Genomic DNA, 15,780 nt, shown 5'->3' with positions numbered 1-15,780 from the left:
GATTGCTAGAGAATGGTGACTCATGTATAAGCCGAGGGGGCTTTTCTCAGCCTTTAAACAGGGCTGAAAAACTCTACCTCTACGTAGTCTCCTCTGAGTGCCCCATGAGAGACCTGCAGAACTTGTGTGTTGGACCAATGTTTTTTTTAAAAATCTAGTCCATGATATAATTTTCATATATATACAGATGCTTGAGGAATTGTCTTCAGCATTTGTCCTTTAAAAGTCAAAAGACAACAAGAATCAGAGCAAGAAAACAGCATGTGGCACCTTCGCTTCAGTTGCCCTAACGTGAAAGAGTGTAGAGTCATAGTGGACTGAGACAGGCAACTAGTTCAGTGCTGGGGAAAGGAACAGGAGAAGGGAACGGGGGCTTACTTCTCCCCACAGATATTCACAAGTTATGTGTTCCAAACAATGGCATGCCTTTCTGGCTCCTGTATTCCATCTTCATACTGTGTTTGCTTCTAGAGTACTGCAGAGAGCAGACAATTCAAACTCAGCTGGTCATAAATTAAAGAGGAGATTTGCCTACACCATTCCTGAGCATTAAAATGTTTCCTCTTGGAAACAAAGCTTTGGCAGACTTCTTGAAGGATATAAAAGGACTTTCATAGGACTTTCTCCATGTTTTGCAGCACTGGTTTTTAAAAAAATTCTAAGGTATATGCACACTTTTTGCTACTTATCTTTAATAACTGAACAAATTTATTAATGCTATCATTACTGGCATCAACACCCACATTTGAACCCTTACTTCATATTTTGAATAAACAGAAAAAAGTGATTTGAATGAAAGTATCCAAGGTGTGGTCCTGTGCACGCTCACCTGGGAAATAAACCCTGTTGAATAGAAGTTGATTTTGCTTATGAATAAATATGCATATGATCATGCATAACTTCAATGGGTCTAGTCTTAATACATATATTCCAGATAGCTATCGCTCTTGATTTCTCATCATCTAGGTAGCAAAAACAATACATACCTTGATCAGTGTCCTTCATACTTTGACGTAGAAAACCTGCTCAAAACTATCAGCATCCTTCTAAACAAATACTTCTGTTTAACCAGAAGACATTTCCCATGACTGATCTTCAGTGTCAAGATGTTCCAGTACCAGCAGCTTCCTAACAAATTCCATGTAGAGGGTAATTCACAAGCAAAAAGCAGGATTAAAGGTACTGCATCTAGATGCACCTGCAACACAAAGAATAAGCAAAAAACACAGATTATCCGAGCAGGTCAGTTCAGTCATACCTTAAGGTGGTAATGCAAGGATGCTGTCCTAGGGGAAAAAATTGCTGTCATTTGGCAATGCATGAAAGAATTGGAAATAGTTTCCTTGTCTCCCTTACAGACTGGACATCTACTGAGAGTCTGTTCTCAGAATTTAATTCCCAATCTGGATCCAGGACCATTGCATGTGAGGAGAAGCTTAAGCTTTCCTTCCCTCCCTCCCTCCCTCCCACACACACACACAGAGCTGCTATTTGCCCCTTTGGGGAACTTTTTTGTATACTGATAGGCTACAAATGAATTGGCCCAGTTGAGGCAGATGGCAGATGTTCAAGGGAAGACCCACGCATGCCTGGGGATTAAGGCCAGAGCACAGAACTTCCAAAAGATGTCTGTCTGCAGGACACATGGTGAACACAATTACTTTGTAACATGTGAATTTGCCTTTAGTAAGTACAAGGAAAATGTTGCTGTTCATTAATCTTATGTCCTATGCTGGTAAAATGAGCACTTTCTATTAGATTACCTGTTATTACTTTTACCAGCGTGTACTAAAAACTAGGGTCAGACTAAATTCTAGAAGTGCTGGAATTCTTTTTTATCTTTTTATGGAGATCCGTCTCTGGGTACACCATGCCATGTTCAAATGATAATTTGACTTTAATCTTAAGGATTGATATGGTAATTAAATTTAGTACTAAGCATCTTTGCTTTCTGATTTCCATTTTGTATTCTAAGATTTTGTAATTGTAATTCTAAGATTTTGTAATTGACAAATCCAGGGTTGCTGATGCAAACAGGTCCATTTTTATTGAAACTGAATCAGTTGGTTGGTCCTCGCTTAATACTGGAGACCTCATGAAAAAAGTTAGTGGGTGCAGGTCAGCATTCTGTTTTGAAGTGTCTGTCCAGTTTAAGAAAAAGCTGCATATATTCAGCCAATCTTCAGCTCATTTTCTTCACAATCTAGACATCTGTAAATTTAGTTTTAAAATTGTTGCAATGTGGAAAATGGGAAATACTTATGAAAGCAGCTAAAAACATTACAAACAACTTGCCTGTTTTTGGTGTTTAGAATGGTTGAATTGACCTAGATTTTAAGTTCTACAAAATACACATTGCCTCTAGGTGAGACACCGATTGCACGTATTTAAAAATAATATTATTTTCCTTTTTCACAGAGTTGATCTTTCTGATGTGTTAGACCTGCATGCTTTTGACAGTGTCTCCGGAAAAAGGTAACATTCAGTTTTACAACATTCTTTATAATAATTAGCATAGTGTAACTATTTCTGTAGGACCTAGGCAGATTAGCCTTGCATTACTGTCTATTACATGGCTAATCAAAGCCATTGCCATAATTACCTGTGTTCCTAGCACTTTCAAACACTCAGTGGTCAGAAAAACCTAGATAATCATATTAAATCAATTTTACTACAACCCAGAATCAGCAACAAAATACATATGCAAGGCAGATAAAAATATCCAGTGACTAGCCTTCGCAGGGGGACGGGGGACAAAGGGTTTTCATCGCCATCTGAGTTTTATTCTGTTTTTATTTTAATATTGCATTGCTATAGATTTTAATACAGTGGAACCTCGGTTTTCATTGGTAATATGTCTGAAAAGAATCTATGAAAACCGAAACCGATTAAAACCGAGGCAAACTTTTCCATAGGAATCAATGTAAATCCAATTAATCTGTTCTAGGCACTCCAAAAAACATACCAAAAACACATTTTTTTGGTGAATAAACATAGTGTTTAATGCTGAAAACAGTAACAAACACTAACACTAGGACCAGCTTCAGAGCCAGTGGACCAATGTTGCACCAGAAAGCTGTCCAAAGAGGTCTGTTTCTGACGCCTCTTTAAGATTTGTCTGAAATGGGGCAAGACATTGTCATTAAACAAGTTGCAGACATGGCCTGCAACAGCTTTGTCCGGGTGATTTTTCTCCACAAACCCCTGCACCTTACTGCAAATCGATGAAAACCGAGGCAAATCAATGAAAACCGAGACAAATTTTTTACTGAAAAAATCAATGAAAACAAAAACCGATGAAAACTGAAGGCAATGAAAACCGAGGTTCCACTGTATTGTTCTTATTATATTATTATATTATGTTGTAAGCTGCCCTGAGCCCTTTGGGGGAGGGTGGCTAATAAGCCCAAAGAATAAAAAATAAAATAAATCTGTAAAGGACTCCATGAAAAGCTCATACTCAGGGAGCAGGGGGTTATACCTTGTTATCAGTTATTTCATAGCAACTAACCAATAGTGACAGTTGAATAATCACCTTATAGGTAATAATCTTAACAGCAAAGGAGTTTGAAAAGAATTGCATCTGACCAGAATTGCATCTAAGAATTGCATCTATATATGGAGCCACGTTTTACTGGGCATTATATTCTACCCCCCACAATCAGTTCTAGATTCCCTGCAGTTTAAATGGATGTAACTCACTCAGGGACGTAGGCATAGATTTTTTATGGGGGGGTTCGGGGGTGGGGCCACACTCCCACCTGCCCCTAGCGCATGGCCACGCCTCCCCAAGCCCCGCCCCTGGCCTAGCGCTTATAAAAGCAGCTCTCCAAGGTCGGGGATGGCTGACTCCCCTGCCCTGCCCCCCTGCCCCTCCCCTCTGGGCAGAGGCATAGAGGGAAAATGGAACCTAGTGCAAAATCTGAGTTTTGCGCCCCCCCCCCCCCCGGGCAGCTGCTGTGATGCTGGAATCCACCCCCAAACAGCATCACTTTCAATGGCATTTAAACTAGAGAGCCCAAATTCTCCTTTTAAATCCACCTTAAAGGGAGAATCTGGGGCCCCTAGTTAAACAACATTGAAAGTGATGCTGTTTTGGGGTGGACTATCCCCCACCCTGAAACAGCATCATTTCAATGTGGCGTGGTGGTTAAGAGCAGGTGCATTCTAATCTGGAGGAACCACTTGAACTGTGAAGACTTATCTGTGAAGACTTATCTGGGGAATTCAGATTAGCCTGTGCACTCCCACACATGCCAGCTGGGTGACCTTGGGCTAGTCACAGCTTTTCGGAGCTCTCTCAGCCCCACCCACCTCACAGGGTGTTTGTTGTGAGGGAGCAAGGGCAAGGAGATTGTAAGCCCCTTTGAGTCTCCTACAGGAGAGAAAGGGGGGCTATAAATCCAAACTCTTCTTCTTCTAAACTGGGGACCTCAGATTCTCCCTTTAAATCCATGCCGAAGAGGGTGGATTTAAAACAAGAATCTGGAAAAAATTGGCGGGTGCCTGCTGTCAGGGGTGCAATTGTTAAGCTAGAAGCACCAAACTTTCAGGGTATCTTTAGGAGTCTCTCCAGTAATGTAATTACCCACCAGGTTTGGTGAATTGTTTGGTTCCAGGGGTCTAAAGAGTTTATGGACCCATGAGGTGTAGCCCCCATCTTCTATTAGCTCCCATTGAAAACAATGGAGGGATGGGGCACTCCTTTGGGAGTCCCATAGCTTTGGACCCTCTGGATAAACTTCTAAAACCTGAGGTAATTATCGAAAGACTCCCCTGATAATACATCCCAAGGTTTGGTGAGAGAGTTTGGTCCAGGGGGGCCACAGTTATGGACCATCAAAGGTGAATCCCCCATCTTCTATTAGCTCCTATTGGAAACAATGGAGGATGGGGGCACCCCCTTTGGGAGTCCATAACTTTGGACCCCCTGAACCAAACCTCACCAAACCTGGGTAGTATCATCAGGAGAGTCCCCCAAACAATCCCTGAAAGTTTGGTGCAGCTAGCTAGCCCAAACAATGCGCCCCCTGCAGGCCAAAAACCTAAAAAGCACAAAAATGTTTTTAAAACCCACAAACGGGTGGGCAGAGCTTCGGACATGAATGGGGGGGGGGTTCAAACCCGAGAACCCCCCCCTTACCTACGTGCATGAACTCGCTGTACGCTGGCCTGCCTTTGACTGTGATCTGGAAGTTAAAACTCGATCAACACATGGCAGCCTTACAGGGACACCTCCACTGGCTGCCCATCGAGTTCCAGGTCATGTTCAAGGTGATGGTTTTAACCTTTAAGGGTATAAGCAGGCCTTGGGACTGCATCTTCCCATATTGCCCCATTAGGACCCTCCGATCTTCGGAGGAGTACCTATTAGAGGTCCTTGGCCCAAAACACATTTGGCTGACCTCCACTAGGGCCAGGGCCTTTATGGTCCTGGTCCCCCTCTGGTGGAACAGGCTCCCTAAAGAGACCAGGGCCCTGCGGGACTTGTGAAGTATCCGCAGGGCCTGTAAAAACGGACCTGTTCCGCCAGGCATTTGGCAGCCAGGTTGAGAGTGATTCCATCATTCAGGCCTCTGGTTGTGTGTGTGTGTGGGGGGGGTGTCATCGCCATTTGAATTATCTGGTTTTAAACTCTAAAATATGTATTTTATGGTTTTAATAATGTTTTATTATATTTAATTATTGTATTAAATGTTCGCCGCCCTGAGCCCTTCGGGGGATGGTGGCCAATGAATGAATGAATGAATGAATGAATGAATGAATGAATGAATGAATGAATGAATGAATGAATGAATGAATGAATGAATGAAATTTTAAAAAGACTTTAAAAATGACACTTATGCGTAACCATAGCATTAACAAGCTATTTTTCTTCATGCATTTTTTTTAATGGAGCACATTAACTGGAATCATGACACTATATGTTCTGGCTATGGTTGGTACTTTCGGTATGCTATACAGAAAATTATTGTTTAAAATATATTCTAAAAACATCTATCTGCTTATATTTTTCTTTATCCATTGTAAGTGATAGAGACTGTATAATCCAATCCAAAAACCTTTATTAGGCATAAAGATAGAGACTATATATGGAGCCACGTTTTACTGGGCATTATATTCTACCCCCCACAATTATTTTATGATGCGTGGTAAATTATTATTTCATGATTTGATCAGAGGTGTGTGGGAGCCAAATGGTGCCCAGAGTCGAAATCCCCTCCAGGTGCCCCCCACACCGTGCAGGCCCCCATCCCCCTTACCTGAGCTGGTGGCGGTCTCAAGCAGCCTGGCAGGCTGGTGCCAAGGGGTGCCCGGCAAGCCTGTGGAAGGCTGCTGCCCCGCCCCCCACCTTTGAGCTGGCACCTTCTTAGAGCAGGCTCCAATGGAACTGGAGTGGGGTGGGATGGTCTGGCCACAGCCTGCTGCGCCCTGGCTGGGCATTCCTCAACCCCACTTCCATTGTACCCTGCTCCAAGAAGGCACCAGCTAGAAGGTTGGTGGCAGCCTCCCCAAGCTGCTGCTCGATCTCCAGCTGACTGGAGGCCAAGCAGCTTGCTCTCGAGTTGGGCTCTAGGAAGCGGCACGGCGGTGAATGGAGCACTACAGCCATCACTGCGCCACTTCCTGGAGCCTGACTTGTGAGTAAGCTGCTCGGCCTTTGGCCATCCAGAGACCAAGCAGCTACTTGGGGAAGATATCATCCACCCTACCTCAGAGCTCATGCTTTCTCTTCCTGGAGCCTCCACCATGGCTCCAGTGCCTAGTCCCTATGGAGCAGGGCGCTGCCTTGTCTATCTTCGGCTTCTAATCCTCGGCCCCACCCACATTGTCCTGCTCAGCTTCCTTGTCTCTTTTTAGCCTCTCTTGGATGATGTGGGCAGGGCCAAGGGACGGAGGCCAAAGAGAGACGAGCAGGGAGGCAGTTGGCTGCTGGCTCAGCTGTGCTGATGGAGTTTGGGCAGGGAGACCAAGAGAGGGGTGGGGTGTTGGCTGCGGGCACACATCTTTGGTCATGTAGGGGGCCTTCCACGCCCCCCCCCCCACATGTCTGAAAGGCATGTGTGCCTAGGGACAAGGGGATGCCCATGTCCCTAGGTTGGTACGCCTCTGGATTTGTGCATTCTCTATGCAAAGAGAGAATATGCTTTGCATAGAGAATGCACACAATTTATGATGTGTGCATTCTCTATGCAAAACAGATAACATTTTCAGTTCCTCTGTTGTTCTATGATCAAGCTTTCGTTTTGTTTTGCTTCCTTACATTTTCAACAGTTGTATGATGTATAAAAATACAGGTGTATTTCATTCATTCATTCATTTGATGACACTTCTCACATCCCCAGCCACAGCATGATTAAAATAAAGTGCTCTTGGATGCCAAAAGCCCAAACTGCAATAAAATGTCTGCTGTTTAGAACTAATTGCACAAACTGTACAAACGATCCATGGATAAGCAATTGTATGTTGCAAAAACACATGTACTATCAAGTGTACAGTGCTGAACAATAACAAAGGCACAGAACAATCTTATAATTCTGCAGTTCACTAAGATGTTTCATCACAGCACGGTAGATAACTTAGTGTTTCTGCTTAATGTAATGCTACATTTATTATATTTGTTCTAAGTTTGCAACAGATGCTGCAGCTTCAAGATGCACCAAAGCCACACCTAGATAAGGTAACTATTTTAGTTTCTAGCTGTGAAGTGGTTCCATGATCTGCTAGACAGACATCTTTTGTGGCTTGCACATTGTATAGTAATACTTTTGTATCACACATTTCATTTGTTCCCACTTACGTTGATCAGTCTTCCTCACAGTGCCTTGTACCCTACTTTAAAAAAGCTGATAGTATGCTAGGCAAGGTTGCTTTCATTAAAATACTTTACAGTTCTGTGGAACTTCTCACTACATGTTCACAATGTGCATATTAGCCCTCAGGCTTAAGTTTAAAAGACTGATATCTATTAGTAGCTTCATGTTCTCCTGGACAGGGAAGTGGAAATAAACCTGAAGAAAGTTATTTGCAAAGATTGTAAGGCTTGATTAGATAGCTGCTATCAAACCAATTATATAGATATCAGTCTTTTAAACTTAAGCAGTATGTTAATTCCTACAGCTAGCATGTTGTACTTCAAGAAAAAGTCTGTCTAAAAACATTTATGATTTTAAAATGAAATGTCATAATTGACAGCACTGGTCACATCATGGCATCCAGGGTTGCATCGGCACATCTGGGTTTGCTCAGCACCATCACTCTTGGATTAGCTACAGTCATCTTGATAGAAATGCGTAAGAATGGAATTCAAGCTAACATAAAAGCACAGCGCAGTGGAGCTGCTACATTAGGTCATGTACAGATAGCCCATTTTGTATTGTGTTTGTGTTCTTTATGATTTGAACAAATTCAATTGTGGGGTTGTGAAGGAGTGTTCAGATTGTTGCAAATACAACATGAATTATTCAGGATGTCAAGAGAAAACACAACTGATTTTCAAATAAGACATATTTGTTCCAATCAAAGAGCTGATAATAGCCCTTTATGTGTTTATTTCAGAGTATTGTCACATCTACAGTTGAAGTACAAGGAAGCACAACTGAAGAAGACTTAAATGAGTTTGTTCAAGTAAGTGTTTCATACTTTGTATCTAAAGCCCAGTTCCCTACAAGGTAAGACAGCTGGAAAGGGATCTGTATGCCTATCATTTTTGGTGGATTGAACTTTCCCCATGGGAACAGTGATTGGAGTTTTAATATTTTCTTAAGGAAAATATTCTATTTTCCATCCGTCATTCTTAAAAACCTCTTGTTTTCTGTTCATAGAACTTGCTGTGGGAGAAGACTTTGAAAGACCAGAGGGGTAACCCCATGGAAGTCTTAAGACTCAAGGTTCAGTACTCAGTTTCAGCAAGTTTTGTTATCAGAAGCATTTTGCTTGACATGATATGTCTGCATATGTGGCAAAAAGAAGCCTAATCCACCAGCATTCATTTGAAGCATATAGCTCTGGCAATGACACATGAAATGTCACATAGAGCCCATTCTGAGCTTATCTTCATAGGATGGGCAATGTTTAAGATGTTTTTTCCTTTGCTTCCAAACTCCCAATCTCTTTAGAAGGATTCCATAATGCAACTGCATCTCAAGCCATTGTATCCCACGTAAAACCAGAGCAGTTAGTATAGGAGAAGAAGCGACTCCATGAATTCCCTCCCTTACAGTTCAGAGCTTTTGATGTTGTGTGTCATACTCAGTGGCTCACACGCCTCATATTGGGCCTATGTAACAAACAGTTGTGTAATGATAAATTGTCTCAGTCATAGAACCTTGAGTGACAGGAGGTTTCAAAAGAAAAAAATGGAGAGTTCTACAAGTGGCAGTTAGGAGAGGCCGTCAAAGAAACTGACAGTTAATGACTAACTGTTGAAGCTGATAGCAGCTGGAGTGAGAGAAATAAATTTATTTAGGAAAAAGAAGGATGCTATGTGTGGAGGAAGTGATTAGAGTATCCTTCCCTAAGGGAAATATCTCCTAAGTCAAAGAAGTGATTCCTAACCAGTGTTAAGGAAAATAGCTCTTGAGTAGAGGGGTGATCTCTAAACAGTTCCAAGGAAGAAAACTGAGAAATCATATTTGTTCCTAACTTCTCCAACTTAAGAAATTTTGATTCAAGAAATTTATGTTTATAAACTAAGTACCAACTACTCACTGTGCTACAGCACAAAACCCATCCTACTGTAATGAACCTCTGAAAAGATGCAGGCAAAATGTTAGGCACTAAAACTACCAGGCCATGGCCATACAGCCCAGAAAACCCATAACATGAGAAAGATCCACTCAGCAGCGGTCGTGGTACCAGCAGAAGCAGTTAAGGAAAAGAAAACGCAGGAATCCAGGCACTGTTCACTTCAAAGAACAGAAGGGTTTTATTCCTTGTTTCCAAAATCACAAAACAGTCTGACAGAGTGCAGCGCAGCAACTGGATAACCAAAGCACGGGCAGAGCAAACTGTCCTGTGCACATATATACAGATATACAACCAATCAGGGAGTAGTGATAATCACACTAGATGTGCTTAGTCATGGTTGCATCACCCACCTAGGTGAAAGGTGGAGGATTGCATCAGCCAAGCTGTCAAGTAGATTTTGCTGATCTAATTGTCAAGTCCTAACATAACAGCCAGTTGATTCCAGCTACGAAAGCCTTTGACAATACATTAAACAGTGACTACCAACTGAAATCTACCAAAACTATCAACACGTTTGTGAAATACATCAGAGTTAAACTGATTACAGGATATCTATTTCTTACAAGAATTCTAAGTTTCATCATTCCTGTTGTTCTGTTAATCTACCCAGTTTATTTTCTGAAATAATTTTCTGATTTTACAATTTTACCGAAAGAGACAAAAAACCCAGTGCCGAGTGTTTATTTCTTTTAGTCTATCTTGTGCCTTATTTCTGACTTTTATGTAGTTTTTGGCATATCCCCCAACCATCTTGTGGGACAGAAACAACAAGAGAAGTCACGAGTCACAAGAATGATAATGGTGGTAGTTGAGATAAAAATCAATAAAATGAAAGGACATCCATTATATCCCTTCTTTACTGGAAGATGGTTACATAGCAGTGAAAGCTGGGGAGAATTTATAGACACATTTGTTTCAACTCACTTTTGAAATCTATGCTAAATCCATTATTCTAATGTGGGACAGTATGCTTCAAGAATATTAGGATTACTAAAATAACCAAAATATTATTGTTGAAGAAATCTTTTTAAAGTGATTTAGACAACACTTAGGTTTCTCTCATGTACCAATTTAAACATTATAAATGTGTTTATGATACAAGTACTAATTTATATTGTTTGTTATTAGGGGCTGGTGTCCATCAAAGATAAACCTCATCAAGTGATAGTGCAAGGTGTTCATGAACTGTATGATCTAGAAGACACCACTGTAAGATGGAAGGAGGAGGTTGAAAGAACAAATAGATTGATTTTAATAGGTATGGGAAACATATAATCTGTTTGTTTTACAAACAGTTGATTATTTTTGTAATAGAGAGGGCACGTACCATAGGAGATATGGATTCTGAGAATGCTTGAGACACGTGCGGTTCTTACCAAGATTTATAGTGATTAGTATTTACTGCTTCTATAAAAACTCCCAAAAAAGTATTTACTATTTCTTGGTATATATGTGGATCTATATTTTTCATTTTTACAATTCTAGATTTATCTGTAAACATGTGAGAGACATTTCTCCCCTCCCCCACTATTTCCTCTTTCTCTTTCCTAAAACCTCCCATAGCTTCTCCCCTTCTACTTCCCTCTCCGTCTCTACCCAACAGTGAACCTTCCTTTTTCTGCCTCTGTCTTCAATTTTTCCTCTACCCCTCCAGCAAGCTCTACCTAAGAAAACTATGTCCCAACTATATGGTGTTGGCTATTAGGTGAGGCCTACTTGCATAGTGGGAACCCTTCAAGAACTTGTGAGGTGAGGGGAGACCTCACTTTCACCTATATCTCTCCCCTCCTCAAATGCTGCTCTCTTCAGATTCTACCACAGAATCTCCAGAAATTTCCCAACCTGGAACTGGCAACCCTAGCCAGGCCTAGCCCCAGTGAGTCTTCCCTCAAAAGCCAAAATAGATCTGGAAAGAACCCTGCCCTCTCCTTTTGCCTTTTAACAAGAGATCCAACCAGGGGTGTATCTATGGAAAATGGTGCCCGGGTCAAGCTCTCAAATTTCACCATTCCACCTTTGGCCGCCTTGCCCACTCCAGCTTCCGCTTGCCAAAAAAATTTCCATTTGTTACTGTACCTTTAAAATTTGCAGTCACTGGGTCTCGGAGGCGGCTGGCTGCTTCCACATCCCCTATGGCCCTCAGGAGAGGTGTAGAGCTGGGCGAAACAGCAAGTGAGCGAGGCAAGTTTGGGCTCAAGGCAATCTCTGGCCGGCTACTCGGCCGGGCTCTTCTGGGCGGGGTAGTGAGCACCACTCTGTTGGTGTTGGACTTTCATGCAGCTGCTTCAGCCAGCTTGCTCGTTTGTCTTCCCTTTATCCTGCTTCTCCATCCAGGGAAAGGGAAAAGAACTGGCAAGCCTGCTGAAGAAATGGCTGCGCTTCGCAGAAGTCCAGCACTGTGGCCCTGTGTCTAAACTCGCCTTGTTCACTAGCTGCTTTACCTGGCTCATGCCTCTCCTGTGGGCCAGAGGGGGCAGGGAAGCAGCTGGCCGCCACCAGGACCCACTCTGGAAATTTTAAAGGTACAGTAACAAAAGAGGTTTTTTGGTGGAGGCAGCGGGCGGGGGACCAGCCCAATGGCGCCCCCACATGGGGCCTGGGTTGTCTGACCCCTCTGCCCCCCCCCCCACTGCTGGATCTAACCCTGAAATATTGAGGTTGCCTAGGAACAGCCACTGATGGAATCCATTGCTTTAAAACTCCTTTTATCATTTCTTGGGTTTTTTTAGATTTCAGGTTTTCCTGGTGACTTGGGGTATTTTACTGGTTTGTAGAAAATCTGTTGACAGCTCCAGTTACCAGATTTAAGGATCCTTATATTCGGCTGACTTCGCTATTAGAAATATAGATTGTGATTACTTGAATGAATGGTTGGAAGTAAGATTGGTGCAGGATTAGGTCCAATCAAATTATTAGTTCAGCATCATAGGAATGTTTCAAACATTGTATCTGTGTAGAGAGTACTGTGTACATATATCGATTATGAGGGCTGACAATTCATGTGTTGACTTTGAGATCAAACTGCCTGGGATAGTTGTGGAGTCTTGCCTTCACATTCAGGATTTCCCCAATCACACACAAATCTGCTTTAAGGAGAAAAGGAGTACTGAGCCCTCCCCCAATTGCAACTGTTCCTCAGTTGATCTCTGATCGTAAAAATAAGCACAGCTGGATGGAGTGGGGGTAGAGAATAAATATTTCTGGAGTTATTTGTGATTTCCTTATCCACACCTCTTTTTGTCCTTTAAATTACTCCCTTGACCAGCTGTAGATGTGACTGGAGCAGTCCCACATCATGTGTAGCTTGGCTTTCAGATTTACCTTTCCAAACCTTCAAGCACCTAATCAGTAGCATTTGTTAATGCATTTTACAGAATAGCTTTGCTGATAACCTTACACATGCCCTTCATTAGGAAGAAACATAGCTTCTGTAAATTGTTCTATGCAGTAGCTTTTCTACCGGCATTGTGGTGAGAGGATTGTGGTGAGAAGAACATTAATTTGGAAGAGGATAAGGAGCAAGCAGCCCTCCTGCTGAACTGCTTGGCATGCACCCCTACCCTTCTGCATATAAAATTAGAAGGGCACCTGATTATATTGTACTAAGCATTTGTCTTTGAGAAGCATCAATAAAGTAATTTCTCCTTTAATATGCTTTAATTTTTTCTTCTTCTTTTTATGTTAATCTCCCTGCAGGTAGGAACTTAGATAAAGATATCCTTCAGGATGCCTTTGTAGCAACTGTGACAAAGAGAGAGGAAAATGGTTCATTTTGCCTTCCGAACAGTGGATTTTCAACACATGATTTTAAAATGGAGGAATCTTGAACTGTGTTCATTTTCTACTGGTCAGCATATTTGTTTTTACTTCCCAAAATAAAAATTGGTAAATCTGTGTGTGTGTGCAGTCATTGCAGTGAAAAAGGGAGGGGAAACTATGCCCGGGACGTGAACTGCTCTCCCGTCCCTTCCCTGCCTCACCCAGCCCGTCACGCCCCCGACATGTGACTGCAATGGCAGTGCCCGGGGCAAACCGCCCCAGATGTCCCCATTGCAGCTCTTCCTCTGAGTCACTGGGATTTGTGCTAAGTAGCACAATAATTAAATTGCTAATTGGAAGGGGAAGACTTAATATGCAACCACACTCTAATTCCCTCTTACTTGCCATAGTCACCAGAGACTAGTACTTCTTTGTACTGGTTATTCCGTTGAAAGTTAGTGATTAAAAGAGATCACCCTTGCTATCAGTCACTGGTTATCACAGTGGAGTGTCCTAGAATCATAAAGCTTGAAGGAAGTCAGTGATTATGTGGAGTGTCTACATTTATAGCAGGATTCGCCTTCCCGCTAAACCTATCAGTTCTCAGGGACAGACTTACCATTTGTCTTATTGGAAAGTTCCTGGTGGACTACTGTCATAAGAAGGGCTACTGACATCCAGGAACAAGCTGAGCCAAGTATTTTAGCATCACAGCTCCTGCCCATGTTGCACAGCTGTCCTGTTACAGCTTAACACTCTCCTAGTAATTATAGTGAGAACCAGTGAGAAGCGATTAAAGTGTTGAACTAGGACCTGGGAAACCCAGGTTCAAATCCCCATTCGTGCAATGGAAGCTTGCTGGGTTATCTTGGGCCAGTCATACACTCTCAGCCCTGAACCCAGAGGCGTAGCTAGGGAAAATGGAGCCCGGGACAAAATCTGAGTTTTGTGCCCCCCACCCCATATGGGCAGCCACCCTCCCCCACCACAACCGAACAACATTTTTTGCACCCAGTCATCTCAAAGTCGCTGTCACAGTATAGAACATGCCCCAACACACAAATCTGAACACACCCAGGGCTCCCTAGTTTAAACAATATTGAAAGTGATGCTATTTTTGAAGATGGGGAAATCCACCCTGAAACAGCATCACTATTAATGTTGTTTAGAGAGCCCAGATTCTCCTTTTAAATCCACCTTAAAGGGAGACTCTGGGCTCCCTAGTTTAAACAACATTGAAAGTGATGCTGTTCCAGGGTAGATTCCCAACCCCCCCCCCCAAACAGCCTCATTTTCAGTGTTGATTGCTGTGGGTTTTCTACAGACTCTTGCGTGGCTGTGGTCTGGTAGATCTTGTTCCTAATGTTTCACCTTCATCTGTGGCTGGTATCTTCAGAGGTCTGGAGATGTTTTTAATACATTCCCAAAGACTACCGAGTCAATTGCAGATCTCCCTACTATCTGGTTTATTTCCTTGACAGACTGATCTGCAGCTGTCAAATGCAAGTCTTCCTCTTCTACCCTCCCTCTCGGTTCTTTCTGATGGGGTTGTAGGAGGGAATTTTTCTCCTCAGTAACCAACTGTTGCTCTCCTATCTCTCTACGTTTACATCTGGTAACTATTGGGAGCTGGCAAACATGACCCTGTGCCTCACTCATCTTAAACCAAATATCCATTCCTACCAGAAATGCTGGGTTATTCCCCCGATGTACTAGCACAGGTATAGTTGCGGTTCAGTCCCCTATGGTAACTTCCACATGGGTAACCAATTGTACTTTTGACTGTGTGTCATATGCTTTGATTTCTACCTTTCCATCTGGCTTTAAACCCAGCGCATAGAAAGCTTCCTCGCATATAGAAGACATATCTGCCCCTGTCTCCAACATTGCTATGAGCCTCCTTAATTTTTGTACGGTTACATGCATTGCTCTTTCCTGCAAACACCAGTTGGCCTGTTCTGGGCTAATGTAACATGAAATTGATTTCTGTTGAACATTAGTTACATCAATTTGATTCATTTCTATTACATCTTCTATATTTACATCCTGACTGGACCGTATGGCTCCTAGCCCACCCTCATCACCCAAATTGGTGTCATTTTTGTACAACATTTGATTACAATCAATGTCCCCAGCCATTTCATCCCCCATACCGCTTACACCCTCTGTCCTCGTTGCAGATTGAAATTGAGTAGACACAGTTTGACCTGCAGGTATGAAAATTTATAATTATAAATTATAAATTTATAATCTGCTGCTGTTGTTTCAAAT

General features: G+C 42.4%; 1 protein-coding gene across 2 annotated transcripts in view; it reads left to right on the top strand.

Annotated features, from left to right (window-relative positions):
* The window catches only part of LOC125437192 (COBW domain-containing protein 1-like), a 39,483-nt gene extending 25,839 nt beyond the window's left edge, over window positions 1–13,644 (top strand). Inside the window, exons 11-16 of one of the 2 annotated variants that reach the window (XM_048504614.1) lie at window positions 2,419–2,475; window positions 7,630–7,681; window positions 8,560–8,628; window positions 8,826–8,891; window positions 10,879–11,008; window positions 13,447–13,644. In XM_048504614.1, coding sequence (XP_048360571.1) covers window positions 2,419–2,475; window positions 7,630–7,681; window positions 8,560–8,628; window positions 8,826–8,891; window positions 10,879–11,008; window positions 13,447–13,577 — 505 coding nt within the window. In that variant the 3' untranslated portion in view covers window positions 13,578–13,644. The remainder of the gene's footprint in view (window positions 1–2,418; window positions 2,476–7,629; window positions 7,682–8,559; window positions 8,629–8,825; window positions 8,892–10,878; window positions 11,009–13,446) is intronic. The other variant, XM_048504615.1, reaches the window with a different exon arrangement.
* The last annotated feature ends 2,136 nt before the right edge of the window (window positions 13,645–15,780 follow it).

Source organism: Sphaerodactylus townsendi, linkage group LG07, assembly GCF_021028975.2.
Source record: "Sphaerodactylus townsendi isolate TG3544 linkage group LG07, MPM_Stown_v2.3, whole genome shotgun sequence".
Taxonomy (NCBI): domain Eukaryota; kingdom Metazoa; phylum Chordata; class Lepidosauria; order Squamata; family Sphaerodactylidae; genus Sphaerodactylus; species Sphaerodactylus townsendi.
This window is presented reverse-complemented; position numbering and strand designations above follow the sequence as displayed.